The following is a 26601-nucleotide window of genomic DNA, read 5'->3' on the forward strand; positions in this document are numbered from 1 at the left end:
GCCCCAGGGATTTCTGTTCCACCAGGACAGAAAATCATCTCCTGCCCCAACAGGGCCCAGCCACGGGCTGGAAACTCCTCTTTGAGCAGCAAGGAATTTCCTGGAGAGTCAGGAGCCAGCTGGGAGCTCTGCCTGAGCCCTGCTGCTCCTTGTGGGCTCCAGGCAGGCAAACCCAGCTCCAGCTCCTGGGGAGCTCAAGGTGGGGAGGAGCTGCTCCTCAGACCAGGATCCTGCTGAATTCCTTCCCTGGATGTACAAGACTTTAGGACCTTTTTTATGGTACTGATTGCTTTTTTTGTTTCCTTTGTTACTGATTTTCTTAGACCCACTAGGATTCAGGAAAGGACAGACTGCACATGGAAACACCCTGCCCTTCCCACAAGTAAAGAACAGCCCAGGACTGGCTCCTGCTGCCTCACTGTAACCCAAAGAGACTCCCAAACGTGCTCAGTATAAATAGTTTATTAAAGAAAATAGCAAATTCCAATTCTGTGAACAATCAACAGAAGAGAAGTGTTTCTCAAAATAGACCATTTTGGATTCCTGTGTTTGAAGGGACAGGGGATCCCATGAGGTGTTCTGGGAAAACAAAAACACAAAGGCTCTGCAAGGACTGGGGTGACAGGAAAGCCTCAGCCCCTGCACAAATGCCTGGGAATGGGAACAGGAGTGGGACAGAACAGGAGACAACAGATTAAAACATTAAACTGTGACTGCAACTCTTCTAAGCACTACAGGGCAGGAAGGATTTGCAGCACCTTGGTCTCTGGGCTGAGCTCAGTGAATGCTCTCAGTGAGATTTTCAATTAAAAAATGCACAACAACCCAAGTGTCAAACAGCCTTTTGTGCCTTCATGCTGTGAGTGCACCTTTCATTCCCTTTGTATATTGGTTTACATTTCTCTCATCACTCCTGAAGGACAGAAAATACACCAGCAAGACACCAGAGGTGTGGAGTTCACACCCAACACAAACATAAAGGAAGGAGCTGAACTGCCTTCTACACTCGGGAAAGTGACATTGGAAAGCTCTAAATCAGTTTGAGGATATTTTCCATGAGAAAAAAGAGAATTTTCCTACTTGTGAGAAATCCTGTGACCTGACCAATGGCTCACCCAGCACAGGATCTCCTTTCCCCACATCCCCCTCTGAAGTGTCTCTCCCTTGAGGTCTCAGGGGAAGCTGAGGTGGGAAACTCTGGCCCTTCCTGGAGGGACATCAGAAACTCTCCAAGTCTCTGGGCTCCATGTGTGCTTTGGGGGACAGCAGAGGTCACAGAGGGGCTGCAGGTCCCAGATGCAGCAGTGCACAGAGGAGTCCCAGCTGGGCACTGAAAGGGCCCAGCCTGAGATGAGGTGACAGGAACACTGAGCAGGAAATGCTCCTTCCCCCAGGCAAGCTCCAGGAAGCACCAACCCAATCCCAATGTTTCCCAGACCAGCAGAAATAAGAAAGGTGAAATCAAAAAAGTATTTGGAAGTGTCAGTTTGCTCTTGCTGTGCCACAAGGTGCAGGTGTAAAGTGGAGTCACTTGATCTTGGCCAGTGCTGCTGCTCTCCTCTCTGTGTTCTGGAACAAGGCTCGGATCAGACTCTTCACCTCAGCTGCTGAAAATTCCTCTGCCAGAGGCCCCTTCCCATCTGCCCACCTGGAAGGGAGACAGGGAGAGCTTTATGGCACCAACCTGCCCAGAAATGGCACCTCCAACAAGCCTCCAAGGACCCGTGCCAGCAGCTGATCCCGACTCTTTCCTATGGAAAAGGGAAAGGGAAATTCCTGCTCTTCCTCTGAACTGCAGCTCCCTGGCACAGGCCTGAGAAGCAGCTGGAAAGGAAAACACCTACTGATCCACGATTTCTTGGAGGTTGGCCTGCAGGATGATCATCAGCTCCTTGAATGTCATCCACTTCTGCACATAGACTGGAACTTCCTCCTGGTACTTCTTGTTTTTGTCTTCTTCAAGCAGAGGGGTGAAAACTTGGGGTCCCTCCTCCACCATGATCCTGCAGAGTGAGTACAGCCTGTCTGCATCCTCTGCAGAGATATCCTGGAATGGGGAGAACATGAACAGAGCAAAAGTAGGTTTATTTTTGGAGCACCAAGTGAAATGAAAAACTGGGATTGTGAACACTTCCCATGGATACATGATTATAATTTCTGTGTGAATGAACTGCTCCCCTGAAATGTGATTGTGGGGAGAGTTTCTGGAGGTGACAAACGCTGTCCCCAGCACCCCCATGGCTGTTACCTCCAGGGCAGCAATCCTGGTGACAATCTCTGCCAGGGCTGTGTTCAGCAGGGCCCCCATGGCCTTGCAGTACACGTTCACAGGGAGCACATCCTGCCACACCATGCCCAACCTCCTCAGCTGGTGCAGCACCTGCAAGGCAACAGCTGAGTGTGACACCAGAACCCTGGGCAAGGCACCAGGGCATCAGGAGAGTACAAATGGGGAGAAACAATGGAGCAATCCTGCTAAAGACACAGCCCAGGACAAAAACCCCAAACCATCACATCACAAAACAGGTTTTTTAGCAGCTGCACAGCTGTCAGGGCTGAGATTCCACAGTGCACCCTCCCCAGGATACCTGCAGGCATTGGGATGCTCTTTCTCTGCCTTCCTCACCTGCTTTATGGCTTTATTTGCTGCACAGTAATTCTCCTCATCATCCATGTTGGAAAAGTTCCTGGCACTCGAGAGCCTCTCCAGGATTTCTCCCTTCTGCACTCGCATCTGGGCCAGAAAACACTCCATCCCTTTAGGAGCAAAACAAGCAGAGAGAAGCAATTAAACAATTACTAAATTTGCTCTGCCTATTTATGACTGCTAGTGCTGAATAATAAACTTGCTATAATTTTTATTTTTAATCAATTTCCAGTCTCCAAACAGTCTCCCAGAGCCAGTTTAACCAGTGCAGCTTGCATTGCTACAACACTGCTGGAAAAAAAGCAGAGCAGCAGAAGGAATTGTGCATGACTCCTGTTAGCTCACACAAACCTATCTCTGAATTTATTCCTGTGGAATAACTAATGAAAATATCCAAGGACTGAGCAGCAGATCCCAGAACACATCTTGCTGCATACTGAGCTGTTCCTGGGACTAAGCTCACAAGAAGATACAGGTTTCAAAGAGCCAAAACTTCCTAACTCAGAAAATGTTTCTGCCACTTGTCCAAACACCAACCCACTGCTGGCACTGGGTGAGCAGCCACACCTCCCTGACAGCACCCAGCAGCCACTGCCAGGGTGAGCTCCCAGGGACCCACAAGCACGTTTGGAGAGGGGAAGGGGGCAGGGAAGTTACCCAGCCTCCTGAAGGCAGGCACCAGGTCCACGAAGGTGGCAGCCCCGTTGCTGAGCACGCCGGTGCTGCGGTAGCGGAACTGGTGGCCCAGGGTGAGCAGGTGGTGGGCGATGTACATGCAGTTGTTGTGGTGGATGGCAGCCAGCTGGGGCAGCTTCTGCAGGTTCTCCCTGGCCAGCAAGAAGGGAAAAGGATGAATGGGTTTATTTAGAGCTGGTTCTGTTAAAAAAAAAAATGCTCGTGTCTGTCCTAGAGAAACTCACGGTATGTCAGGAGATGGAGCTGGCAAGGCCTGACTGACATCAGAGTGAAAACATTTAATCTCACAAACTCCACAGGAACTGGCAGGAAAAGAGTCAGAAATGGCACTGAGGCACTTGAACCCTGTGCTATCCCACACTGTTTCCAGCCATGGGCTTTCAAACAGGAATATATTTTGTTAGAGCAAAGTCACAGAGAGGAAAGGGGAGAGAAGGTCTCTGACAGGATTGTAAACTTTCCATCTTCACTGCTGCTCTTTTTTTCACATGAAAAACATCCTGGAAAATCTGTGCATCAGATCTGAGGTCAAAGTTATGTGGCTGGAAACAAATACAGCTGTGTGAGAACTTCACCCACACCCTCGATCATAGACTGACAACACAGAAACTCTCAAGCACCTGCTTTGCACAGGTATGGCTTAGTTAGAGATTGAGTAGTTGATATTTGCTGGTGGAGCTGTAGTGGACAAATGGGACTGTTCCAACAGCAGTACTGCCCCTCAGAACAGGAAATGTGGACACACTCACCTGTGGTATGTGGGCACTACCTCATAGAAGAGCTGGAAGATGTTCCTGACACAGTCGAAGAGCTGCACACAGCTGCAAGGGAAAGAGGGCTCGTGTCAGCCTGGCACTGATGTCCTGCTCACAGCTGCCCCTCAGCCTGCCCAAAGAGGGCTCATGGCAGCCTGGCACTGATGTCCTGCTCACAGCTGCCCCTCAGCCTGCCCAAAGAGGGCTCATGGCAGCCTGGCACTGATGTCCTGCTCACAGCTCACCCTCAGCCTGCCCCACAACAAGGTTTTATGAGCAGTGAAGCACTGGCACAAAGAGGGGATTGTCAGCATCAATGACAGCACTGTCAACACTCTGGAAAACTCTCAAAGGCTGTGCTGACCTTGAGGATCAGTGTGGAAGGGAGAGCCATGAAAGCCCAGAACAAAGGGGACACTGTCCCTGCCCCTCCAGGTGGGCAGAAGACCCAGCCCTCTCTGCCTCTTGAGGGCAGCTGTTACCTGGGCAACTCTCCTGCTTCAGGGCTGTGGTTAAAGTTGAGTTTATGTGGATCCTGTTTGTTTTTCCCCAAGAGCCCTGCCAGCTGCAGCCTGGAGTTGTTTTCACCAGCACAAAGAATTCTGCTCACACTGAGGCCAGCACTTGGTTTTGGCAAAAAGAGATGGGTTTGATTTTTCTAAACAACTGATTTTCCTAAAAACCTGAAGGAACAGCCTGCAGCAGTGTCAATCTCCTGCCCAAACCCAGGGATACATCCTCCAGCCAAAGCTAGAGCAATGCCTGAGTCCAATTTCTGAAGTTCTTTAAATCCATTCCCAGATGCTGGGTGTTGCTAGGGGCTGACACACAAGCTACTAAATAAATAAACAAATCCTGCTTTGATAAGTGATGCTAACTGAGGAATGCCAGGCAATCCCTACCAGAGGTCAGTGCTGGCTGTGGCCTCCAGCAGGGTGTGGTAAGCCAGCTCCACGAGCTGCTGCACGGAGCAGCTGATGCGGCAGGAGGGCAGGCACAGGGTGAGGGGGCTCAGCCTGCTCTCGCTGCCCACGCTCACTGTGCCATTGGGCACCAGGCTGGGCACTCTGGGCAGCTTCACGTGGTCTCCTGAGGCAGGATCAGGGAGCTCTGGGAGGGCGATGCTGGAATCAGCTGTGATCTAAGGGAAGGAGAGAGAGAGAACAGGATGGTTTTTCTCCAAACAGAATTTGGAGCTCAGAAAGGGAAAATCTGCAGGATTAAAAAGCACTCAATGGCAGAGGTTTAAGATTCAAGATAAACACAACACTGCAGCACTATTAAAAAATATTTAGAGATTGTTTTCCACATGAAAAAACTGTGTGAGGCATCCCCGGTCACCTTCACAGTGTTGTGTATTTCTGAGGTCATCAGGTTCCTGGCTGCCATGATCACATCCTGGCACTTCTTGTTGGCAAAGTGGGAATCCACATTGCAGGCGTATTTCAGCAAGGCAGTGGTGTCTTCCTTCAAAAACTGCATCTTTTTCAAGGCCTTCTCAAACTCCTCTGTGGATTCAATCACCTGAGGAGAGCAGATGTGTTCTATGTTAGCACAGCCCCCAAAAATCAGGGAACAAATTTAAACTGGGTATAAAGGCTGAAAGCAAAGGATGAAGGAGGTTTTGGAGGGCATTAACCACTGGAATGCCATCCCCCTGGAGTGCCTGGGATGCCCTGAGGGGCTTTTTGGGACCCACCTCTTTGTACTGCTCCAGTTTGCTGCTGTTGGTCGGGATGGAGTTCACCAGGCAGTTGTGGATGAGGCAGTCTGAGAGCTCCTCCCAGATGAGCTCCCCCAGCAGCTCTGCCAGGGTGACTCTGCCTTCCCCAGGCTGCTCCAGAGGCACATCTGCATCCCAGAGAAGAAAAACAGATTTTAACACAGCTGCTGCCTGGGCCAGACCCTCCATCAGCTCAAAAGCCTTTCCTCCATTTTCCTTGCACATATTGCTGATTAACAACCAGATATTCTAGAAAACTTCCATTAAATGAACAGGTACTGATCATAACTAACTCCAGAAGAGAGGAACTGCATACTTAGCAGGTGTCTGTGCAGAACTTCAAACACCAGCTTGATCTTCTCAAACACCTCCATGGGAGAGGACTCGTCCAGAGCAAGCTCCTGGGACCTGAACCTCAGGATGAACACATCTGGCTGTTCCTCTGGGACTGGCTCCAGAGATGGGTGTGAGATCAGAGGCTTCAGGATGTACTGCAGCAACAAGTGGCCTGAGGAAAGGGAAAAACAGAGGTTTTCCAGCAGCAGATTGCTCCAGTGAGGTCCAGCCCTGACTGTTCTGGATTCAGAGACTGCAGGAAGAGGGAGGAATAATCCCTTGATCAGCTCTATCAGGGCATTACTAATGAGGTAAAACTCTTCAAGCATCAGGCTATGAAACCACATAGTCACAGACCAAAAATACACTGAATTGTCAGGAAAGGAGAAATAATTCCAGGTAGATAATGGGATAAATATTTTCCTATTAGTAAGAGCTCCAGCATTCACCTCAGTGGGAAACACAAGCCAGGAGAGGAGGAAGTTTTCCAGTGTCCCGCTGGAGTGAAGTGTTAAAACAAGCCTGAAGTGTCCCCTCAAGGTACTGGGGCTGTTTCTGGGGTCTGTCTTACCAAAATCCTTGAGCTTGGAGTGCAGCTCTCCCAGGACAGCCAGGGCCTGCAGCACAGCAGCCACGGGGGGCACAGCAGTGTCCTCATCCTGGGGTGGCACCGTGTGCAAGTGCAGCTCCGAGAGCACCAGGGCCTCCAGGCTGCTACTCCCTGCACACAAAGCACAGCCAGGGCTGCCACAGGGCACTGCAGAAGCAAAGATCCACCCCTCCCCAGAGCTCCTCCAGCCCCCTCAGCCCAACAGCTTCACTGCATGTCCCACCCTGCAGGTGAGAACTTCAGTGGGGCAGAAAGAGTGAAAAAACCCCTGTGAGCACCTTTGGAAGGGGGAAGTTTCCACACAATGAGCTTCTGCCACTCCTCCCCGAGGTGGTAGATCATGTTCTGTGTCTGCACTGTGAGCTCTGTGCCCAGGGCCTTCAGGATCTTCAGCTCAAAGCCCCTGCGGGACTCCAGGCTCCTGAGGCTGCTCCGTGCCTGGGGAGAGCAGACACAGCTCAGGCAGGCACTGCCCTGCCAGGGAAAGCATCCCCTGGAGCCCAGCCAGTGCACCCAGCACCCTGAAGGGGCACTGCTACCTTCTCCAGCTGCTGAGCTGCTGCCACGTACTGCTTCTCCTGCAGGGCAGAGTTGCACTCCTTGATGGTTGTGTCAAACTGCAAAGGCCAAACACACACACAGGGGGTGTCACTGCAGCTCTGCTCTGACACTGCAGACACTCACCCAGACCTGGGAGCTACAGACACCTAAACTGGGAAACTACAGACACTCCCAAATCTGTGAGCTGCTGCCATTCACCTAAATCTGTGAGCTACAGACACTCCCAAACTGGGAAACTATAGACACTCACCCAAACCTGTGAGCTACAGACACCCAAACCTGTGAGCTATGGACACTCACCTAAATCTGGGAGCTACAGACACTCCAAAGTCTGTAAACTACAGACACTCACCCAAATTGGGAAACTACAGACACTCCCAAGTCTGTGAGCTACAGACACTCACCAAACCCGTGAGACACTCATCCCAAACAGAAGCCCAGAACAATGCTCACACTGAGGAGCAGGATTATTTTGGATTATTTTGCTCCTCCTCACCTCCTGCAGCTTTTTCAAGACACTCAGGACCAGGGTGTCCCTCTCCAGCTGCTGCTTCAGCTCTGTGAACTCAGCAACAGCCACGTTTAGATCTTGCTGGACCTAAAACAACAGCAGTTTTCAGTTCAGTGTTTCAGTTCAGTTTCATGACAGCATTGGTTAGCACACACATTTTCCTCTTCAATTTCACTTATCATTTATTTCTGTTCAGAGAATAATTTGGTGAGGAGGGAAAAACTCCATCCTTTTTATTCCTGTGTCCCACCCTCTGCCACAGCCAAGGCTGGTCCTTCTCTCTGAAGGACACTGTGACACACTTTTCCACCCATACAAGAGTGACAACCCCTGAGTGGCAGCTCTTAATGTGCACCCTGGTGTCACCTCAAGGCATTCTTTAGAGCTGATATCACCCAGGGATCCCAACCACAGACTCACAGAATCCCCTGAGCTGGAAGGGATCACTGAGTCCTGCCACAAACCCCAAAATCCCATCATGAAAGTGTTGCCCAGACACTCCTTGAGCTCTGGCAGGTTTGGGGCTGTGACCAAGCACCCCACAGTGGGGTGGGGGGCTCCAGATTTGGGCTGAAATGGAGCAGGATGTCCCTGGGAGTCACCTCGTTCTCAATGCCCGCCTTGAGCAGGTCGATGTTGTTGGACAGCCCCTCCACCTGTGCCACCAGGTCCTCTGCGCTCTGCATGCTGGGCAGGAACTCGCTGTACTTCTTGTTGATCATGGTGCACACCTCTCCCTGAAGACAGCAAGCGAAGGGACAGTGTCACCTCGGTGACACAGGGACAGGACAGCCGGGACAGGGTGAGAGAGAGGGGCAGGGCCGGGGCACCGCGGGATGGAGAGGGCTGGGCGCCCCTGAGCAGGGCTGGGCACCCCGGAACGAACCAGGACTGGACACCCGGCGCTGAACCAAGGCTGGGCACCCCAATCCAGGTGACCCAGGGCTGGACACCCGGCCCAAAGCAGGGCTGGACCCGAGCTAACCCAGGACTGGACACTTGGTCCAAACCAGGGCTGGACACACCGATCTAGCTGACCCACGGCTGGACACTCGGTCCAAACCAGGGCTGACAGCCGGTCCAAAGCAGGACTGGACACCCGAGCTAACCCGAGGCTGGATACCCGGCCCAAAGCAGGGCTGGACACCCGGATCCAGCTGACCCAGGGCTGGACACCCGAGCTGACCCACAGCTGGACACCGAGTCCTGGCCGGCTCCGCCGCAGCGCCGGCTCCCCGTCTCTCCCCGCGCCCCCTCCGCTCCCCGTCCCTTGCCTTGAGCTCCTCGACGCGGCGGGAGAGGCGCCCGACGCGGGCCCCCAGGTGCTCCTTGTCCAGCCGGCCCGAGTGCGCCAGCACGGCCGCCACCAGCGAGCCCGCCCGCGCCGCCATGGCTGCGCGCCCTACGGCGGCCGCGAGGGACACGGGACCGCGGCGCGGAGCTCGATCGGGGGGACGCGGGTTCGAGACTGCGCGGGGACACCGGAGATGGGGGGGGAGAGGGGACCGCGTTATGGGGACACGGAGATTGGGGGGGACTGCGGTTATGGGGACACGGAGATGCCGGGTGAGATCGGGGACCCCGGTTATGGGGACACTCGGAGATTAGGGGAAGAGGGGACCGCGGTTATAGGGACACGGAAATGCCACGAAGATCGGGGACGGTGGTTATGGGGAGACCCGGAGATGGGGGGGACCGCCGTTATGGGGACATGGAGATGCCAGGGGATCTGGCGGCGTGACCTGTGGTCGCTGGAGTACACCAGTGGATGTAGAGGGTCTATGGCTAGCAGGGGACAAGTGGACACCAGTGGATGCCGGAGTCCGTGGCTATGGGGGACCAGTGGCTGCAGGGGGTGTGGAAATTCAGGGGATTCCCCATCTCTGCAGTGTTTCCTGGCTGGGGGGCATCAGTGGATATCCCTGGCTGCAGGGGGACAGGGAGATGCGGGGCTCAGAGGGTTCCCTGGGTGCTGTAGTGAGGAGGCAGGCACCGAGCCCCCATCCATCCATGCCGGGCGAGGGAGGATCAGCCCCCGGCATCCGGTGCCTGACGCAGCCCGGGCGGGAGGTGCCTCGTGGTGACAGCTGTCCCCACGTCCTGGAGCGGGGACAGAGCCACCACCGCCGTGCCATGCCGGGGGGGAAGGTTCTGAGTGCCTGGGCGCTGCTGGCCAGCCTGGCCGTGGCCAGCTGGGGGGTCCGAGGTGAGTCCGGAGGTGTGGGGTCAGCGGCCGGACACTCGCCGTGGTCCCTGGACATGCTGGGAAGGAACCCCAGGGCTTGGTGATATTCCAAACCTTCCCTTTTCCAGCAGGGAATGTTTGGAATGTCCATGGGGAGAAAGGAATCAGTGCAGGAGGATGGGGGAGTTTGCCCAGAGTTCTTTTGGGCACAGCCTGATGTGATGCTTCCTGCCCAGGAAGGAGCTCCGAGCTCTGCACTGCTGCTCATCACTCAGAGGTGAAGCTCTCTGCTCCCTTCTCCTTGCACAGGGCAGATATTCGTGAAGGAATTCAGCGGGAAGGTGTTCCTGGAGTGTGTGAGAGGCCAAGGCAAGAACATCACCTGGTGGAGAGATGGGAGCATTGTTGGGCACGAGGCACAGCTGGACCTGAGCGGGGTTTATGATGACCCCAGGGGCCTCTACACGTGTGAGACAGGAGACAAGATGATCAGCCTCCAGGTGCACTACCGCAGTAAGTGTTCACTGCTGCCTTGCCAGAGCTAGAACTGCTTGGAGTTTTCCCCCAAGCCAAGTCTTGAGGGAATTTCCCCTCACCTGGGAGTGTCTCCAGCAGTTTGCTGCAGGTTCCTCTGTGTGCGGTGTCCCTGCGAGAGCCCTGCAGCCCTGCTCAGTGCCATGACCTGCTCCTCTGCCCTGCCCTGGTGTGGGGGACACATGGGTCACGCAGCAAAGCCAGCTGGGCTCTCTTGGACTGGCAGAGCTGGCCCTACCCTCAGTGTTTGTGTCCTTTGGGCTTGCAGTGTGCCAGAACTGCATCGAGGTGGACGCTCCCACCATCTCGGGCATCGTCATCGCCGACGTGGTGGCCACGCTGTTCCTGGCAGTGGCCGTGTACTGCATCTCTGGCCACAACAGGGGACACACCTCGCGAGGTGAGGGATGGGAACAGCCCCAGGGCTGTGCCTGGCACCCCTGGGAGCTCTGTGTGGCACCCCTGGGGGCTGCAGCGAGATCTTGGGTTTGTTTGGAAACGTTCCCCACATTGCCCATGGTTCCCCTGGTCCCTGAGCTTGTCCTTCTTTCTTCCTTCAGCCTCTGACAAGCAGAACCTGATCTCCAACGAGCTCTACCAGGTGAGTCTGGGGGCACCCCTGTGTGTGGGGGCATTTCCAGCACCCCTCTGTGTTTAGGGACACTTCCAGCACCCCTGTGTGTGTGGGGGGACACCTTCAGCACCCCTGTGTGTGTGGGGGGGGGGGGGCACCTTCAGGCCCCCTGTGTTTTTGGGGACACCTTCAGGCCCCCTCTGTGTTTGGGGACACTTTCAGCACCCCTGTGTGTGTGTGGGGACACCTTCAGCACCCCTTTGTATGTGGGGACGCTTTCAGCCCCCTGTGAGTGTAGGGACACTTTCAGCCCCTCAGTGTGGTGAGAATCCTGCCCAAGGCTGACCCAGCTCTCCCTCCCAGGGCAGGGCAGGTGCAGTTTGGGTTCATGTCTCCTTTTTTTCCCCCTGGCAGCCCCTGGGAGAGCGGGAGGAGGAGCAGTACAGCCGGCTGGCCCCTGCCCGTGCCCGCAAGTGAGGAGGAAGACTCTGGGACTGCCTTCATCAGCACGCTGGCTTTGCCTGGGGGTCCCTCCAGGGTGGGCTGCTTGCAGCCCTGTGCTCATTCCACACCTCTTGCACTTCTATATTAATGCCATTAAAGATGAGCCTGTCCCACGAGCTCCCTGCTCCATCTGCTGTGTGCAGCTCCTGGGGAAGGTGCACAGGGATGGGGTCTGGTCACTGGGAAGGTGCACAGGGATGGGGTCTGGTCACTGGGAAGGGCACAGGGATGGGGTCTGGTCACTGGGAAGGTGCACAGGGATGGGATTTGGGATGGCAATGCCAGGTCTCCACTCCCCAGCCCCAAGCAGAAGCAGCTCATGTGGTCTGAGCCCCCAAAACAGGACACAGACACCAACAGGGCCAGGCAGCATCACCTCGCCCTGGAAGGACAAGGAAATTTTCAGTCCTGCAGGCAGTAAAACCCCAAAGTGGGGGTGCAGCAGTGAAGAGGTGCCCGTGGGTTGTTTTGGTGCCTGTTTGAGCTCAAAGCCTGGCTGAGGCAGCCCTGAGCAGAGGAAGCAGCAGCAGAGCAGGGCTGGGGGCGTTGAGCTGCACCCCAGCAGCTCCAGGATGCGGTTTAGAGCACAGCTGGGCTCCTTCACCGCAGCAGGCCCCACACCCCAGCGGGGAGATGGCGAGATACACACAGCACCAGCCAGCCCCAGAGCCCCAAACCCACACAGGGCCACGCTGTCACCTCCTGTGAGCCAGCACTGCTGCAAATGGGGGCCAGGCTGGGAAGGGGAGAGCGGGACCAGGTCAGAGGCAAATCCCCCTGAGGAGGATCCACTCTCAGCCCAGGGAACACCAGAACCAAGTGGGGGCAGGCATTAAACCTGAAGGAAAAGGTCAGAGGCAAATCCCCCTGAAAAGGATCTGTTCTCAGCCCAGGGAATACCAGAACCAAGTGGGGGCACTCAGGACAGATATTAAACCTGAGGGAAAAGTAGAAGAAGCAAATTCCCCTGAACAGGATCTGTTTTCAGCCCAGGGAACCACCAGAAGGAAGTGGGGGCACTGAGAGTAGAAATTAAACCTGAAGGAAAAGGTCAGAGGCAAATTCCCCTGAAAGGGATCTGTTCTCAGCCCAGGGAACACCAGAAGCAAGTGAGGGCACTCAGGGCAGACATTAAACCTGAGGGAAAGGCTGCAGGAGCAGAGGGAAGTGTGAGGGGAAAAGGAGACCAGGGAGGCCCAGTGAGGCTGCAGTCCTTTAATGAGAAGGAAATCTCTTGCCAATGTGCTCATTTCTGCTCTGGGCTGGCAAACCCAAGCACACCCCAGCGTGGGACAGCACGTCCCTGTCCTGTGGCCAGAGCGCCAGAGGCCCAGCAGAGCTGCAGAGAGCTGGGACAAGGTGGGCAGAAGCGTTTCACCCCGAGCTGCTGGCTCCAGGCTGCCATCAGAGGAGTTTCAGATGGCCCTGGGGGCCAGGCCTGCGTACACCTCCCGCTGCCCCTTCCGGATGGGCTGTGGGGAGACATGAGATCCTGGGTAAGGAGCTGGAGCCCCACATTTCTCCTCACAGAGAAAAGCAAGGCACAATTCTTCCCAAGATTATTCTCATCTCATTTGATGCACCTGTTTTTGTGCCAGAGGAGAATGCAATGTGGAGATTGTTTACCCACAGTGATGGTGTTTTGTTTCCTGGGCCTATCAGGGGGTGGGGGTGTGTGTGTGTGTCAGGACTGTCGGGACAGTCACGAGATTCTGTGCAGTGTGTGCAGAGTTGAGTGCTTGGCAGGTTCAGTTTTGGATGTACAGAATAATATAGTACAATCAAGTAATTAATTAGCCTTCTGATAAGATGGAGTCCCCCTCATCATTCCTCCTTCAGCACCAGCTATAAGGAGCCCTCACCTGAGCCCACACAGGGCATGGAGAAGGGCACAGCAGAGCAGGGGCAGTGCCCAGGGAGCTACAGCTCTGCCCCCAAATAAACCCCCATGGCAGCACCAGGGAAAGGGGCTGCACCCCCAGCACCCTTTTCCCTTTTCCTGCACTGCCAGGAGCTGGATGCTCCTCCAAGGATGGATGACCTGGATGTCCCTCCCCAACCTGCAGGGATGGAAAGGGACTGTCCTCACCTCGTAGTCCGGGTTGGGCACAGGGGGAGGCCGCTGCATCTTCTGACCTGAAACAGAGGCACAGAGAGGGTGAATCCCTGGGGATTCCTGCCATGAGGGGCCTCCAGGCTGATGCCAGGGCCAGGCACACCATGGATCAACTCCCATGGATTTATCCTGAGCTCCTGAAGAGCCACCTGCTGCCAGGAGCTGCAGGGCTGGCTCCAGCACAGCGGCCTGGGAAATGGGCTCCATTGCAGCAGCCAGCCCGTCCCTGCTCAGAGAACACCTGGAGAACACCCCTGGGATGCAGGAGCACTGCCTGGAAGCTCGTGGGGAGCAGAGGATGCAATGAGGGTTTCCCTGGGTGTCACTGTCACATTTTCTGAAAAATCCCCTTGCCCAGGATTTCTCTCCTGGAAAGCTGAGAAGCCTCAGAGAAAAAGGAAAACAGTAATTATCTGATTGGCTTCTCCTGTGTTTTGCTGCTTTGGAATGTGGTTGGAGACTGTTTATCCAACATGCGAATTGTTTTTACTTAGTGGCCAATCAGTGCCAAGCTGTGTCAGACTCTGAGGAGAGAGTCACGAGTTTTCATTATCATTCTTTGTAGCCTTCCGTCTGTATCCTTTCTCTATTCTTTAGTATAGTTTTAGTATGGCATAATATAATATAATATAATATAATATAATATAATATAATATAATAATAATATATCTGCCTTCTAAAAACATGGAGTCAGATTCATCATTTCCTTCCTCCTCCATCTGGGGACCCCGAAAATACCACACCTGTGTGCCCAGAGGGCGGCACGGGCAGCAGGGGTGCCTGCAGTGGCTCTCACCTCGTGGCCGGCTGTCCCCAGCAGAGCTGGCTCGTCCCTTCCTGCCTTTGCTGAAGTAATAAACCAGGATCAACACGCCCAGGGTGATGAGGAGGTCGGCAGTGATGATCCCTGCCACCGTCAGGGCGTCCAGCTCCTCGCAGGTGGCACACACTGCAGGGGTGAGGGCAGGGGATGCTCAGAGCCAGGAGAGCCCAGGCCTGGCACAGGGCTATGGGCAGCTGGGAAAGGGAACAGGGCAAACTGGGAGGGCAGATTTGCCAAAAATGGGCTCTGGGACTGGCCTCAACAGCACCACGTTCACCCCACCCCAGTGGAAACACAGAGTCAGCCCCCAAAAGCTGCCAGGTGAGGGGTAAGTGCTCACCTTTGGCATTCAGGTACAGCTGACGCTTCTCCCTACCCCAGGAGCAGCTGAGGTTGGCAGGGGTGCTGTCGTGGTCCTTTATAATGAACTTCCTCTCCCTGGTGTCCTGGGTTTTCCCAGACAGCTCCCACTGGATGTCCTCGTCCTCCAGGGGACATGTGATGGTCACCGTGGTGCCAGAAATCTCCACCAGGAACTCCCCTTGGGAGGACACACCAATGGGAAAGGAAACCAAGGGCAAAAGTCAAATATTTCCACCTGGTTTTTAGTCTGCTACAGTCTTTATATCCCGGTAAATACTAAAGAATGCTGGTAAAGTTCACTTACCCTCCAGTTCTTCATCTGCAAAACAGAAAACAAGGAGTGTTAAAAAACCATCTCACCATTGCCTCACAGTGCTGGAAATGCCCAACACTGGTAATAATTAGGGACCAATTTCTCCAATCAGTAAGACCACTGTCAATTAATGAACAGTGAATTTTTTCCTATCCTGCAGTATTTACAAAATTTAAATATTTCTATTTGACTATTAGTCCTCACTTTTGAGGCATATTTGGGGTTTTTAGCATGATAAATAGTTAAGGATGGCAGTAAAATACACTTACCCTGCTGAGCTGTGGTGCCAACTGCAAAAAAAAATGAATAAGAAATGTTAAATAATTGAGCTTCAGATATCACACACCTTTCCTACTCCCAGGACATCCTTTCTGAACTCAGCTTGAAAGAGATGTTTATAATCCCACATTCATGCTGAAGGCATCCGACATATTCTGCCGGTGAGACAGGATGTTGTTCTGAACTTGGAAGCCATTTTCAACACAGCCTAACGCAGAATGGAAACTTGAGTAATTTTCCAACCCAGCTCAGAAAAAGGGTTGTTATTGCAAGATGCAAACCCCAAAATTCTGCTTTATTATCGTGGAGCAAACACTGCCGGAAAATCCTGGTAAGAACCTCTGTCCTCTGCAAGAGTGGGAGCCTGAGGTTGATTTAAGGCTGTAAAACTGTTTATCTGTGTGGGTTTTCTGCCTTGTAGGAAACAACTTGCTCCATGAGAGACTCTGGAGCTGGAATATTAAAGAAAGAGTTTTTAGGAGGTGTGAATCATTTGTGATTTCCTTTAAAGACATTTGTCCTTTGGCAAAAAACAACTTAAATAAGCGACTGCAGATTTGAATAAGCGACTGCAGATTTGAGTTCCACAGCGGATTTCCCTGGAGAGAAGGTGACCTGATGGTTTTTATTTTACAGAGATACATTTAAATCTGAAAAAAGAACAGGACACTGATAAACCACGTTTTCTATCTTCACAAAGGTTGGTACTCGCAGGACTTTGGCAGAGTAGCTGGAGTCTTGTAGCACCTCTAAATAGATTAACCTTGCACACTTCTCTCTCCTCATTACTGGGTTCTTTAGAGCCTTTACGGGTACTCTGCACTTCATCCTAAGCCAGTGGGGCATCCCAGCTGTCGCCCCACCCCTGACATCCCATCAAGCCTGAATCACTTACCCTGGATCCCCAAACGCTTTGAGAAAAGTGCACCGATAAAGGATAATAAACCCAAAATTCGGGGTGTGGAACCTTACAGCTCACGCTGCACCCAGCTCCAGCCCAGCTGCCTGAAGGTTGGGGACTCACCTGCACACAGCAGGAGCCCCAGGAGGGGCAGGCACTGCTCCAGCCTCATCCTCGTGTTCCTCCTCCTGCTGCTCCTCTCCACCACATCAGACTGGCGTGGCTGTGGCAGGAAAGAACACGGCGGCTTTCCTAGAAAGGAGCCCAGGATTGTTTTTCCCAGAATTGTTGCCCACCCGAGCAGGGCTGGGGCACTCACTCCTTCCAGAGCAGCCAAGGCTGAGGCAGACACGTGAAATAAGCCCAGGTCAGGAAGTGCGGAGGCTCAAAATGTCTTCATGGGACGTCACCAGCAGCCAGGGGTGGCTGCTCTGCTCTGCACCAGCTCTGCGGGCTCGGGACAGCTCCTGGAGCTGCCCTGGGAGCCGAGGAGAGAGAAACGAGCTGGAATCCATCAGGACCTTCCCAACAGCTCCTCAAAGTGAGAGCTTGAGAGGCTCCAAGTGTGGCAAAGGATTTCACGTGGGATCCCAGCGAGGTTTGGGTGGGAAGGGACCATAAAGCCCATCCCACCCCACCCCTGCCATGAGGGACACCCTCACTGTCCCCGGCTGCTCCCAGTGCCCAGCCTGGCCTTGGGCACTGCCAGGGCTCCAGGGGCAGCCCCAGCTGCTCTGGGCACCTGTGCCAGGGCCTGCCCACCCTGCCGGGGAACAATTCCCGATTCCCAATCTCCCATCCAGCCCTGCCCTCTGGCAGTATGAACCCATTCCCCTTTGTTCTGCCCCACAGCTGCTGCCCAGAGCCCCTCTCCATGCTCCTGCAGGTCCCTTCAGGCACTGGCAGGCTGGAATGAGGGAAGCAGGAGCTGCCCCCAAGGCTGAGCACCCAGAGCCCTGCACGGGCACAGAGCCGAGGCCATGGCTCCTGCCCACCCCCTGTGCTGGTGTCCACAGGGGCTCCAGGATGAGGGAAGAGATGAGAATGTTGACTCCATGTTTTAAAAAGCTTGATTTATTATTTTGTGATATACATTATATTAAAACTATACTACAATAATAGAAGAACAGATTTTATTAGAAAGCTTGAAAGCAAAAGAGAAAATTAGAGTGATTACAAGATCTTGTGTCTAACTAGAGACACAGCTAGACTGTGATTAGCTATTAATTACAAACAACTACATGAAACTAATCAAAGATACACTTGTTGCATCCTACGGCAACAGATAATTATTGTTTACATTTTGCTCTTGAGTCTTCTCAAGAGAAAAAAATCCTAAAGAAAGGATATTTCATAAAACATGTCTGTAACACATCCCCTGCGCTCAGCCCCTCTCCCAGCAGCATTTTTGGGATGTTCTCCCGCTCGGGCGCTGCCGTGGCCGTGCCTGGCCCCGCTAGAGGGGGCTCCTGGCCCGGCTGCTTTAGGATGAAGTGCAGAGTACCTGTAAAGGCTCTGAAGGGACAGGGGGGGTGCTGGTGTGCCCTATTTCCTTCATTGGGGTGCTCTCTTTGGCCGCCAGGGCTTTCTTTTCCTTATTTATGTTTCCAAGTGAAACATCAGAGAATTTAGATTACCGGTGAGTGTGCCAGGAACGTGGTCTTCTCTTAAAAGTCGGAGTCCAAGTGTTTTGTTAAAAGATAAAGATTAACAAAAGTCTGCAGGAAAAGGGGCTGTTCCCAGCCCCGTGCCTGGGAATCAGGATGAGGAAGTGGCAGCAAATTGGCTGCTAAACATTAAACTGAACCTGAACAAAGCCCCAGAGTGATAAATATTCACAGCGGGGAGGAAACAAAAGGAGGCGATATGCTGGAGTTGTAACCGAGTGGGAGTCTGGGGACGTGAAGTGATGAAGGACTAACGCGGGACCGAATCATTCCAGGAGAATGGAGACCCTTGGTGCCTCAAATCATTCCAGGAGAATGGAGACCCTTGGTGCCTCAAATCATTCCAGGAGAATGGAGATCCTTGGTGCCCCGAATCATTCGAGGAAAATGGAGACCCTTGGTGCCTCAAATCATTCCAGGAGAATGGAGATCCTTGGTGCCCCGAATCATTCCAGGAAAAGGGAGACCCTTGGTGCCTCAAATCATTCCAGGAGAATGGAGACCCTTGGCGCCTCAAATCATTCCAGGAGAATGGAGACCCTTGGTGTCCCGGCGGCGTTAGCAGGGCTGTGTTAGTGCACACGGGATTCCCTGCTCTGTTTCTGGGGACAACCCAGGGAGCTGACGGCCTCCGCGCCGTTTTTCCATCGCCAAATCTCTGATAGGAGCCCCCCAAACACCCCGAGGTTGGGGCACCCTCTCCTTGCACCCCTGCCAGGGAAATCCGCACCAGGCACAAGTGGGAGCGGTGACCTGGGATGACTTCTGGAACGGGATGGTGAACCAGACACAAGCTCCAGTGATTTATGGCCCTCGAGTGTAAACATCCTCATTTTGCCAACACACAGGCTCTGACTGATTCCACACTCTCACAACAGCCACGTGCCGGCTGCGGAATATTTTGTGTCCCACGGATTTTCTCACTTGCTGGAAAATGGCCGGGCTGGACCCATTTCCCACCTGATTTTTCCCAGAACCTCCCCAGCACCAAGCTCCCAATCCTTGGCTACAACCAAGGAACGTTCAAATCACTTTAGGGTGGGTGTCTGTGGTTGGTGGGACGTTTCCATCCCCTGGGTGAGGGCCCACACTGCGGCCACGGATTGTCAGTTTTGGGCTGCTCTTTTTAGGATCGTTTGCAGGTTTGTTTTTTTTTTTGCCGAGCAAATGGCTCTCATTTCTTCGAGCCACCTATGAACACCTCCAGGCAAATCTTCTTTTACCTCCCACAAAAGGGGAGTGGTTTCGGGTGGCGGCTGGGGGGAGGAATGATTGCAACACCAAAGAGCAGGGGAATATGGGAGGGAGAAGAAATTAATCTTACCTTGGGAATCGCTGATTTACGGCAGGAGCCAGCGAGGAGGGGCTGGGCACAGCTCGGCAAGGAGCGCGCCCTGACTCGGGCTGGGGAGCGCTCACCTTCCCCAGCCAGCAGGCCGGGCTGGGGGCAAGGAATCTGCCCCTTTGTGCTGCGAGGACTTCGAGAAACTCATCTTTTCCCCCAAGCGGATTTGCCTTTGCAGCCCGGATTTGTGTCCCCGATGCGCACCTGGCTGGGCGCTGCGCTCGTCCTTGGGGCGCAGCTCCGAGGTAAGGAAGGAAACCCGGCCGTGCTGCCCTCCCTCCCCTCTTCCGATCGCTGAAATTGTCCCCAAGGCCGAGGTTTTCCCCCCGTCCTTGCTGCGATTCTTCCTGCTCGGGCTTGGCTGGAAGTGGCACGAAGCGGTTGGGTTTCTTCCCCAACAGGTCTGGGCGTATTCGGGAGGAAGAGCGCCGATCTCCTCCACTGATTTCCTCCTCGGCTCCGCTTTCAACGTCCTTTTCTCTCCTGCCAGGAATCTGAACTTTACTCCCACCCTTTCTTCTTTCTTTTTTTTTTTTTTTTTGCTACCTTTGCTCCTAAACAGTCAGGGATTGTCCAGGAGCTCCGGCCTCAGATCCTTTACACAGCAAAGGTTCCAGACTGACAAGAAACTCATCTGAATTTTCACTGGTTTATATCAAAACAACTGGATTTTAATAATAACACATCCTCCTTTCCCAAATGCATTAGCACATGGATGTAATCTGGCTTGAAAATAAGTATCTTACTCTTGTTCTTCGCTTAGTTCTTTTCAAGGAGTTAAAAATGAAAAGATTTGGCACCGAATCCATGTATGAGTAACGTGATCTCTGCCAATGAGGTTTCTCACGTGGGAATGCTTTCAGTGCCTTGGCATTCAAGTCTTTTCCCCTTTGAGATAAGGAATTATTTGGAAGGAAGTGTTTAGTCATGAATTACTTCCAAATACATCTTTATTTTGAACCTGTATTTTACAGCCCTATGTAAGCTTTTTTTTTGCTTGAATCACACTGGGTTATCTTCCTAATGTGAGAGGATATTAATATTTTCTATTTCCTTCACTAGCAAACCATTCCTTTTTCTTATTTTTCACTCTCCTCCTCTCCTTTCCTTGCTCTCCCTCTTGCTGGTTTTCCCTCTTCCAGGGGAGCATCACTCGCTCGATGCTCACTTTTTTTTAAAGCAGCAGCCATGGTGATTGTGGGGATGTTTCTTGGAAAAACAAATCCACGTTTACCTTGAGGGTTTCCTCTAGACCTGACTGAATTTGCCGGCAGTTGCCCAGCTGGGCTATAAAGCCTCTAAAACTGGCTCTGGATACACCAGTAAGAGCAGTTTCACCGTGGTGTGCACGAGGCTGAGGAGAAAGAGTAGAAAGGGAGGAAAGTGAGTAGAAAGTGTAGAAAGGGAAGTTCTGGCATGGGAAATAGCAATTATTGGGTGGGTTCGGTCCAGTTTGAATGGGGTTTTCTGCATAAATCGGCAGGATCACCCCCCTTGGAATGCCTGAGCCGCTCAGGCGATCCCTTGCCAGCACAGATAAGGCTCCCGGGGATCTAAAGGCGATAAGAGCAGGGATGAGCTCACTCCTGACAGCGATTTCCCCCTGTGTTTGCCCTGCAGCGCTGTGGCTGGCGGCAGCAGTGGAAGTTCACACTGCCAAGGAGGTGGTGGCCGTGAACGGGACCAACCAGCGGCTGAAATGCACCTTCTCCAGCAGCAGCCCCGTGAGCCAGCAGCTGTCAGTGAGCTGGAACTTCCAGCCCGAGGACCTGAGCGCCCACGAGCCGGTGAGTGAGACCCCTGTGCTCCCTTCTAGGGGTTCCTCTCACCCCAAAACTCAGAGCTGGGTGAGCAGTGAGCGAGACCCCTGTGCTCCATTTGCAGGGGCTCCCCTCACCCCAAAACCCAGCTGTGGGTGAGAAGTGAGTGAGACCCCCGTGCTCCCTTCCAGGGGCTCCTCTCACCCCAAAACTCAGCTCTGGATGAGCAGTGAGTGAGATCTCCATGGTCCCCTCCAGGGGCTCCTCTCACCCCAAAACCCAGCACTAGGTGAGCAGTGAGTGGGTACAGACACACCCCAAACCCACAGGTACATCTGGGCCTTCGTCACTCGCAGTGATTAATCCAAGTCCTGTTTATAGACCCTGCCTAAAAAACACTCTCATGTTTAGTTTTGAGTGGTCAGGTTAAAATATTTGTGGCTTTACAAAGCTGGACCTGCTGACACCATGGCTGAAACCTGAAGTCCCATTAGGTGCAGGATGTCACCTAAGAGATGTCACTCTCTTGGGTGACATCCTGCACCTGATGAGACTTCAGGAATCTCCCAGGTCCCTTCCAGCCCAGGCCATTGGATGCTCCCGTGACTTTCACAGATATTTTACTACCTGTGACTTTTGCAGGTGTTTTACTTCCTGAAGGAGCCTTACCAGCCCCCCTCGGGAAGGTTTAAGGACCGAGTCACCTGGGATGGGAACATCGAGCGCCACGACGTTTCCATCATGGTCTGGAACCTGAAGCCCAGTGACAACGGGACCTTCACCTGCCAGGTGACAAACTGGCCAGATGTCTATGGCACCATCGGGGAGGTGCGGCTCCGGGTTGTGCAGAAAGGTGAGAGGCCAAAAACCCCCCAGAGGCTGTGTGGGTTTAAGCAGAGGGAAAATCGTGGGAGAAAAGGGGTTGTAAGTTGTGAAAAGGGGTTGTAAGTTGTGAAAGGGGGTTGTAAGTCGCGTATCTTATGATTGGCTTTTTGCAAATATTAAAATGAATATTATATGTGTTGTGTTAGAAAGTGATGTTGTATTAATTCTCTTAAGTAGTGTGTTAAAGATAGTTTTAGGTTATAAGTTAATGTTATAAGGTTATAAGGTTATTAGGTATTATTAGGTTATAAGTTTTAGGTTGTATATAGTTTTAGGTTTATAATGTTACAATAGAAGCTATGCTGTGTAAGATACTTTTTTAAAGAGAGGAATGAGGTACTCACACTGAGATAGCAGCCACAGGACACCTGAATCTTTCAGAGAAAGAGAATTTATTGCTCCCTTATCAGAAGAAATGAACTTCTGCCTGCCTTGCTCAGCCTGAAGAGCTGTCAGGATTCAGAGGAAGAAGCTGACACTGCCCAGCCAGAATCCTGTGCTTGAATGGAATTTCTGCACCATGGATGAGGTGTATGAATATGCAACAGGCTGTTGTTTTTAAGAGTTAATCCTCTGTTAACGTGGGTCCTTTTTCGGGCCTATTTTGCCCAGAAAGAGGTACCCAGACTGTCCATAAGTCTTTATTTCTATTGTCTCATATTGTCCAAAATTTTATTACTCCAATTATATTACTATTTTTATAACCATTTTATCACTATTAAACTTTTAAACTTTTATAAACAAGTGATTGGCGTTTCTCACAAGCAGAAAGCATGAGGGGGGAGGAGGAGCCCGAGGAAAGGTTTTATTCACACACACAGCGTCCCAGCCTCGTTCCCCCCGTGCGTCCCTCTGCTCCATTCCCCTGTCTCTCCCCACGCAGTGAGCTTCTCAGAGATCCATTTCCTGGCCGTGGCCATCGGCTCTGCCTCTGGGCTGATGATCATCGTGGTGACAGCCGTGATCATCTGCCGGCAGCACCGCAGGAAGGCGCGAGACAGGAGGACGGAGGCGGCGGACACCGAGCGGTGAGGGAGGGCAGGGGGGCTCCTGGGACAGCCTGGCCAGTTTATCCCCATGGCCTTTCTGGATTCCTGGCCAGTTTATCCTCATGGCCTTTCTGGATTCCTGGCCAGTTTATCCCCATGGCCTTTCTGGATTCCTGGCCAGTTTATCCTCATGGCCTTTCTGGATTCCTGGCCAGTTTATTCCCATGGCCTTTCTGGATTCCTGGCCAGTTTATCCTCATGGCCTTTCTGGATTCCTGGCCAGTTTATCCCCATGGCCTTTCTGGATTCCTGGCCAGTTTATCCTCATGGCCTTTCTGGATTCCTGGCCAGTTTATCCTCATGGCCTTTCTGGATTCCTGGCCAGTTTATTCCCATGGCCTTTCTGGATTCCTGGCCAGTTTATCCCCATGGCCTTTCTGGATTCCTGGCCAGTTTATCCCCATGGCCTTTCTGGATTCCTGGCCAGTTTATCCCCATGGCCTTTCTGGATTCCTGGCCAGTTTATCTCTACAGCCCTTCTGAATTTTTGGCCAGTTTATCTCCATGGCCTTCCTGAATTATTGGCCAGTTTATTCCTATGGCCTTTCTGATTTCCTGGCCAGTTTATCCCCATGGCCTTCCTGAATTCTTGGCCAGTTTATCTCCATAGTCCTTCTGAATTCTTGGCCAGTTTATGCCCATGGCCTTCCTGAATTCTTGGCTTGGACGCTGCATGGGGCATCCACAACGCAAAACTGCCAACCCAATTAGGGATAATTGGCTGCGTGCAGGCAGAACAGAGCCCCAGGATGGACCAGCTCTGGAGTCCCCATCTGGCTCTTGCCCTTCTCAGTGGCTTATCACTCAGAGGGATGCAGCTGCCGTGGTGGTGGAGGGGAGATGACCACCCTGTCCCCTGAGCTGTGATCACCACTCGTGTGGCACATTCACCATGTCACCTTGGGTGTGCTGTGTGTGACTCAGGACATCCTGCTGCTCTGCCTGACACTCATTTGGGCTTTTTTTCTCTTTTTTTCCCTCCCATTTTTATAACAGTAAAGAAAAGGAGAGCCTGAAGATGGGGGAAAAAAAGGAATCCATTCCATTGGAAGATTAAAGGTCTTTGCTGGTGTGCACAATGCAGGTACACATCCAAACCTTCTCTAATTAATGTCTCAGTGCTCCTGTGGACTCTCCAAGACATTCCCTCGGGTACTTCCCTGCTGTTCACAGTCAGAACTGAGGCCACAGTCACACTTTGCTGTTGAAGATCCTTCAGAGACAGCTGAACAATCCCTGAACAATCACAGCCTCTTAATGTACAAGAGATTCCTCCACCCTGGTGTTGAGGAGCATTTGTAGGAAAGCCATTGTTGCTGCTTTCCATGGCATTCCTGCTTTGTAGATGAAGAGGAATGAATTGCTTCCCTTTTGTCAGTTTGAAATCTGCTTTTTGATTACTTTAACCTTTATTGTCTTAAAATTGCATCAGGAAGTCTGGCACTGTCTCCATATTCATTGTCTTTGCTTAAACATGTCAGCACAAATTTTACCCACAGTTTCTGAGGTCAGCAGTTGCCTCTATTATTTTGCCTTTTGACAATAACCCTGAGTAATGGATGTTTGCTTTTCTTACAATCTTTCTTCTCAGGTGCTTCCAAAGCAGCTGGTGAAAGCTTGTAATTTGGGGTGTTAGAACAAAGCTGGATTACAGACGCCCCACGCTGCTGGCATGGGGCTCTGCTCAACCTGAAAGTCTTGCATGGAAAGAGGGTGACTTTACATGAGCTGTGAATTCCCTTCAGTGAAGCAGAGCAGGAGGATACTGCCCCATGAACAAAGAACTTTTCCTTCATCTTCTCACCTGTGGAATGGGAGCTTCTCTGGAAGTGCCAAGACTGACTGGACAGAGGGCTGGGAGGTGTTTGAGCAGATGCACTCCTGCACCTTGGAAACCACAACGTGCCTTTGTTTTAAACCTGCCCTGGTTTTATTCCTTGAGACTCTCCCTGGCACCCTGAGAAGGAAGACTGAGCAGTGAGGTCTCAGCTGGTACAACAAACATCCTTGGAATTCCTTTTCTACATTAGATGGACAGAGTTGGAGCTGGGCAAGGTGTGCTGGTTGTTACCAGGGATGGCATTCACCAGCCAGGGTGCTTTGGACGTCCTTCTCTGGCAGCTTTGGGAGAATCTGGGGACTGAGGAGAGTTTTCTGCCTGGGTTCAGCAGCTCCACTCTGCTCCCAGTCCCACTCCTGTCGCTACCCCAGTGCTCCTCCCTGTTCCCATTCCCACTATCCCAGTGCTCCCCCTGTTCCCCAAAACTGGAACCCACGGAGTTCTAAGGGTGTCTGACCAGCCCCAAAGGGATCCTGTTACAGTATTTACCCAGCCCCAAATCACAGCATTGGCCTGTTTGTTTGTAGAGTGTCTTTATGGCTTTATAACCTGAGAAGTGCCAGCGTTCCCTGGCTCTTCCCTGGCTGTTTTCATTTGCACTCACCTGTGTTGTAAATAAAGGCACCTTGCTGAGAGCTGGGCTAGTGTGGAGTGGGCTGTGACCTGGGGGCCCCTGACACCTCAGATGAGCAGATTTGCACTGTTTGTCCCCAAAATCGGATTTGTTACTCCGTGTGCAACAAACCAATAATGAAATACTTGAGGGAGAATGAAATACTTTCAGAGGAGCCCAAGCCTGGGTGAGTGCTTAGTGGTGTCCCACAAGTCCAGCACATCCACTGGACTTTTACCAGCATTTTCTGTGCACAGAATTCAGAGTTAGCAACTCTCCAAGTCCAGCCCCTCTCTTATGATGGGTTATTAACTCCCATAGAAGTTATGTCACCCCAGCCAACTTCTACCCCTGCTCAGGGGCAGCCTCTTCACCTGGCCAGGCTCTTTATGACCTGTATGTGTGATTTTTGGTATTTTAACCAAGATAGTTCAGCTCTAGGATATATAAACCTCGTGTGTAGCCCAGTTAGCAACAGACACACAGACACACATCAACATCTTGATTTATTACATCCCTAAAACTTGTCAGTTCCAGGGTGTCCTTGGCTGAGGGATGTGGCTGTTCTGTTCCTCTGATTAGGTCTCTTTGATTTTGCCGATGGATTGTGCTGGAAAATCTACAAAGATCTCGCAGTGAGGAACATCCTGACTTAATAATGTAATCCTGACACATTCCTCATTGTCTGGCACCCAGAAAAGCCAAAGCTCAGCGAGCGGGCTGGCGGTGACAGTGACAGGAGCCGCCCGGGGATTTGGGGACAAACACGGTGGCTGCGCCAGACCTTTCCCAGCAGGGCCACCCAGGTGTGCCCAGGTGTACCCAGGTGTGCTATGGTGTTCCCAGGTATTCCCAGGTGTACCCAGGTGTACCCAAGGGTATCCAGATGTACCCAAGTGTACTCAGATATTTCCAGGTGTTCCCACCCAGGTGTTCCCACCCAGGTGTTCACAGGTGTACCCAGGTGTATCCAGGTGTTCCCTCCCAGGTGTTCCCAGGTGTATCCAGGTG

General features: G+C 52.5%; 4 protein-coding genes across 4 annotated transcripts; 2 read left to right on the top strand and 2 right to left on the bottom strand.

The window, feature by feature from the left end:
* Positions 1–447: 447 nt before the first annotated feature.
* Positions 448–9230, bottom strand: ZW10 (zw10 kinetochore protein). Its single transcript, XM_066564335.1, has 16 exons — positions 9114–9230; positions 8442–8576; positions 7825–7926; positions 7307–7384; positions 7046–7205; positions 6729–6878; positions 6138–6329; positions 5798–5949; positions 5440–5622; positions 5001–5239; positions 4093–4164; positions 3305–3474; positions 2627–2757; positions 2249–2380; positions 1845–2047; positions 448–1648 (listed from the first exon to the last, which is right to left on the bottom strand). The coding sequence occupies exons 1-16, from the start codon at positions 9228–9230 to the stop codon at positions 1528–1530; spliced, it is 2337 nt and encodes a 778-aa protein (XP_066420432.1). The 3' UTR covers positions 448–1527.
* Positions 9231–9892: 662 nt separating this feature from the next.
* LOC136565641 (T-cell surface glycoprotein CD3 gamma chain-like) lies at positions 9893–11752 on the top strand. Its single transcript, XM_066564336.1, has 5 exons — positions 9893–10045; positions 10334–10537; positions 10827–10958; positions 11119–11159; positions 11547–11752. The coding sequence occupies exons 1-5, from the start codon at positions 9973–9975 to the stop codon at positions 11607–11609; spliced, it is 513 nt and encodes a 170-aa protein (XP_066420433.1). The 5' UTR covers positions 9893–9972; the 3' UTR covers positions 11610–11752.
* A 1084-nt stretch (positions 11753–12836) lies between these two features.
* CD3E (CD3 epsilon subunit of T-cell receptor complex) lies at positions 12837–16770 on the bottom strand. The gene is made up of 7 exons (XM_066564524.1): positions 16555–16770; positions 15521–15541; positions 15243–15257; positions 14916–15116; positions 14549–14701; positions 13726–13772; positions 12837–13108 (listed from the first exon to the last, which is right to left on the bottom strand). The coding sequence occupies exons 1-7, from the start codon at positions 16601–16603 to the stop codon at positions 13052–13054; spliced, it is 543 nt and encodes a 180-aa protein (XP_066420621.1). The 5' UTR covers positions 16604–16770; the 3' UTR covers positions 12837–13051.
* Positions 16771–19639: 2869 nt separating this feature from the next.
* LOC136565612 (myelin protein zero-like protein 2) lies at positions 19640–25013 on the top strand. The gene is made up of 6 exons (XM_066564292.1): positions 19640–19688; positions 21064–21230; positions 21846–22056; positions 22972–23116; positions 24134–24221; positions 24729–25013. Exons 1-5 carry the CDS (start codon positions 19640–19642, stop codon positions 24192–24194), a joined length of 633 nt encoding a protein of 210 aa, XP_066420389.1. The 3' UTR covers positions 24195–24221; positions 24729–25013.
* The last annotated feature ends 1588 nt before the right edge of the window (positions 25014–26601 follow it).

This window comes from Molothrus aeneus, chromosome 22, assembly GCF_037042795.1.
Source record: "Molothrus aeneus isolate 106 chromosome 22, BPBGC_Maene_1.0, whole genome shotgun sequence".
NCBI classification, from domain to species: Eukaryota; Metazoa; Chordata; class Aves; order Passeriformes; family Icteridae; genus Molothrus; species Molothrus aeneus.

Bases quoted from the DNA above. Each gene is read 5' to 3' on its own strand.
- LOC136565612 (XM_066564292.1), top strand. From the start codon at position 19,640: ATGCGCACCTGGCTGGGCGCTGCGCTCGTCCTTGGGGCGCAGCTCCGA. The intron at 19,689-21,063 runs GTAAGGAAGGAA...TTTGCCCTGCAG, and splicing joins CCTTGGGGCGCAGCTCCGAG to CGCTGTGGCTGGCGGCAGCA. The intron at 23,117-24,133 runs GTGAGGGAGGGC...TTTTTATAACAG, and splicing joins GAGGCGGCGGACACCGAGCG to TAAAGAAAAGGAGAGCCTGA.
- CD3E (XM_066564524.1), bottom strand. From the start codon at position 16,603: ATGAGGCTGGAGCAGTGCCTGCCCCTCCTGGGGCTCCTGCTGTGTGCA. The intron at 14,702-14,915 runs GTGAGCACTTAC...TCACCCCTGCAG, and splicing joins GCTGTACCTGAATGCCAAAG to TGTGTGCCACCTGCGAGGAG. The intron at 13,773-14,548 runs GTGAGAGCCACT...CCTCTGTTTCAG, and splicing joins TGGGGACAGCCGGCCACGAG to GTCAGAAGATGCAGCGGCCT.
- ZW10 (XM_066564335.1), bottom strand. From the start codon at position 9,230: ATGGCGGCGCGGGCGGGCTCGCTGGTGGCGGCCGTGCTGGCGCACTCG. The intron at 5,623-5,797 runs GTGGGTCCCAAA...TGCTCTCCTCAG, and splicing joins AACTGGAGCAGTACAAAGAG to GTGATTGAATCCACAGAGGA. The intron at 2,048-2,248 runs GTAACAGCCATG...TCCCCATTCCAG, and splicing joins CCAGGATTGCTGCCCTGGAG to GATATCTCTGCAGAGGATGC.
- LOC136565641 (XM_066564336.1), top strand. From the start codon at position 9,973: ATGCCGGGGGGGAAGGTTCTGAGTGCCTGGGCGCTGCTGGCCAGCCTG. The intron at 10,046-10,333 runs GTGAGTCCGGAG...CTCCTTGCACAG, and splicing joins GGCCAGCTGGGGGGTCCGAG to GGCAGATATTCGTGAAGGAA. The intron at 10,959-11,118 runs GTGAGGGATGGG...TTCTTCCTTCAG, and splicing joins CAGGGGACACACCTCGCGAG to CCTCTGACAAGCAGAACCTG.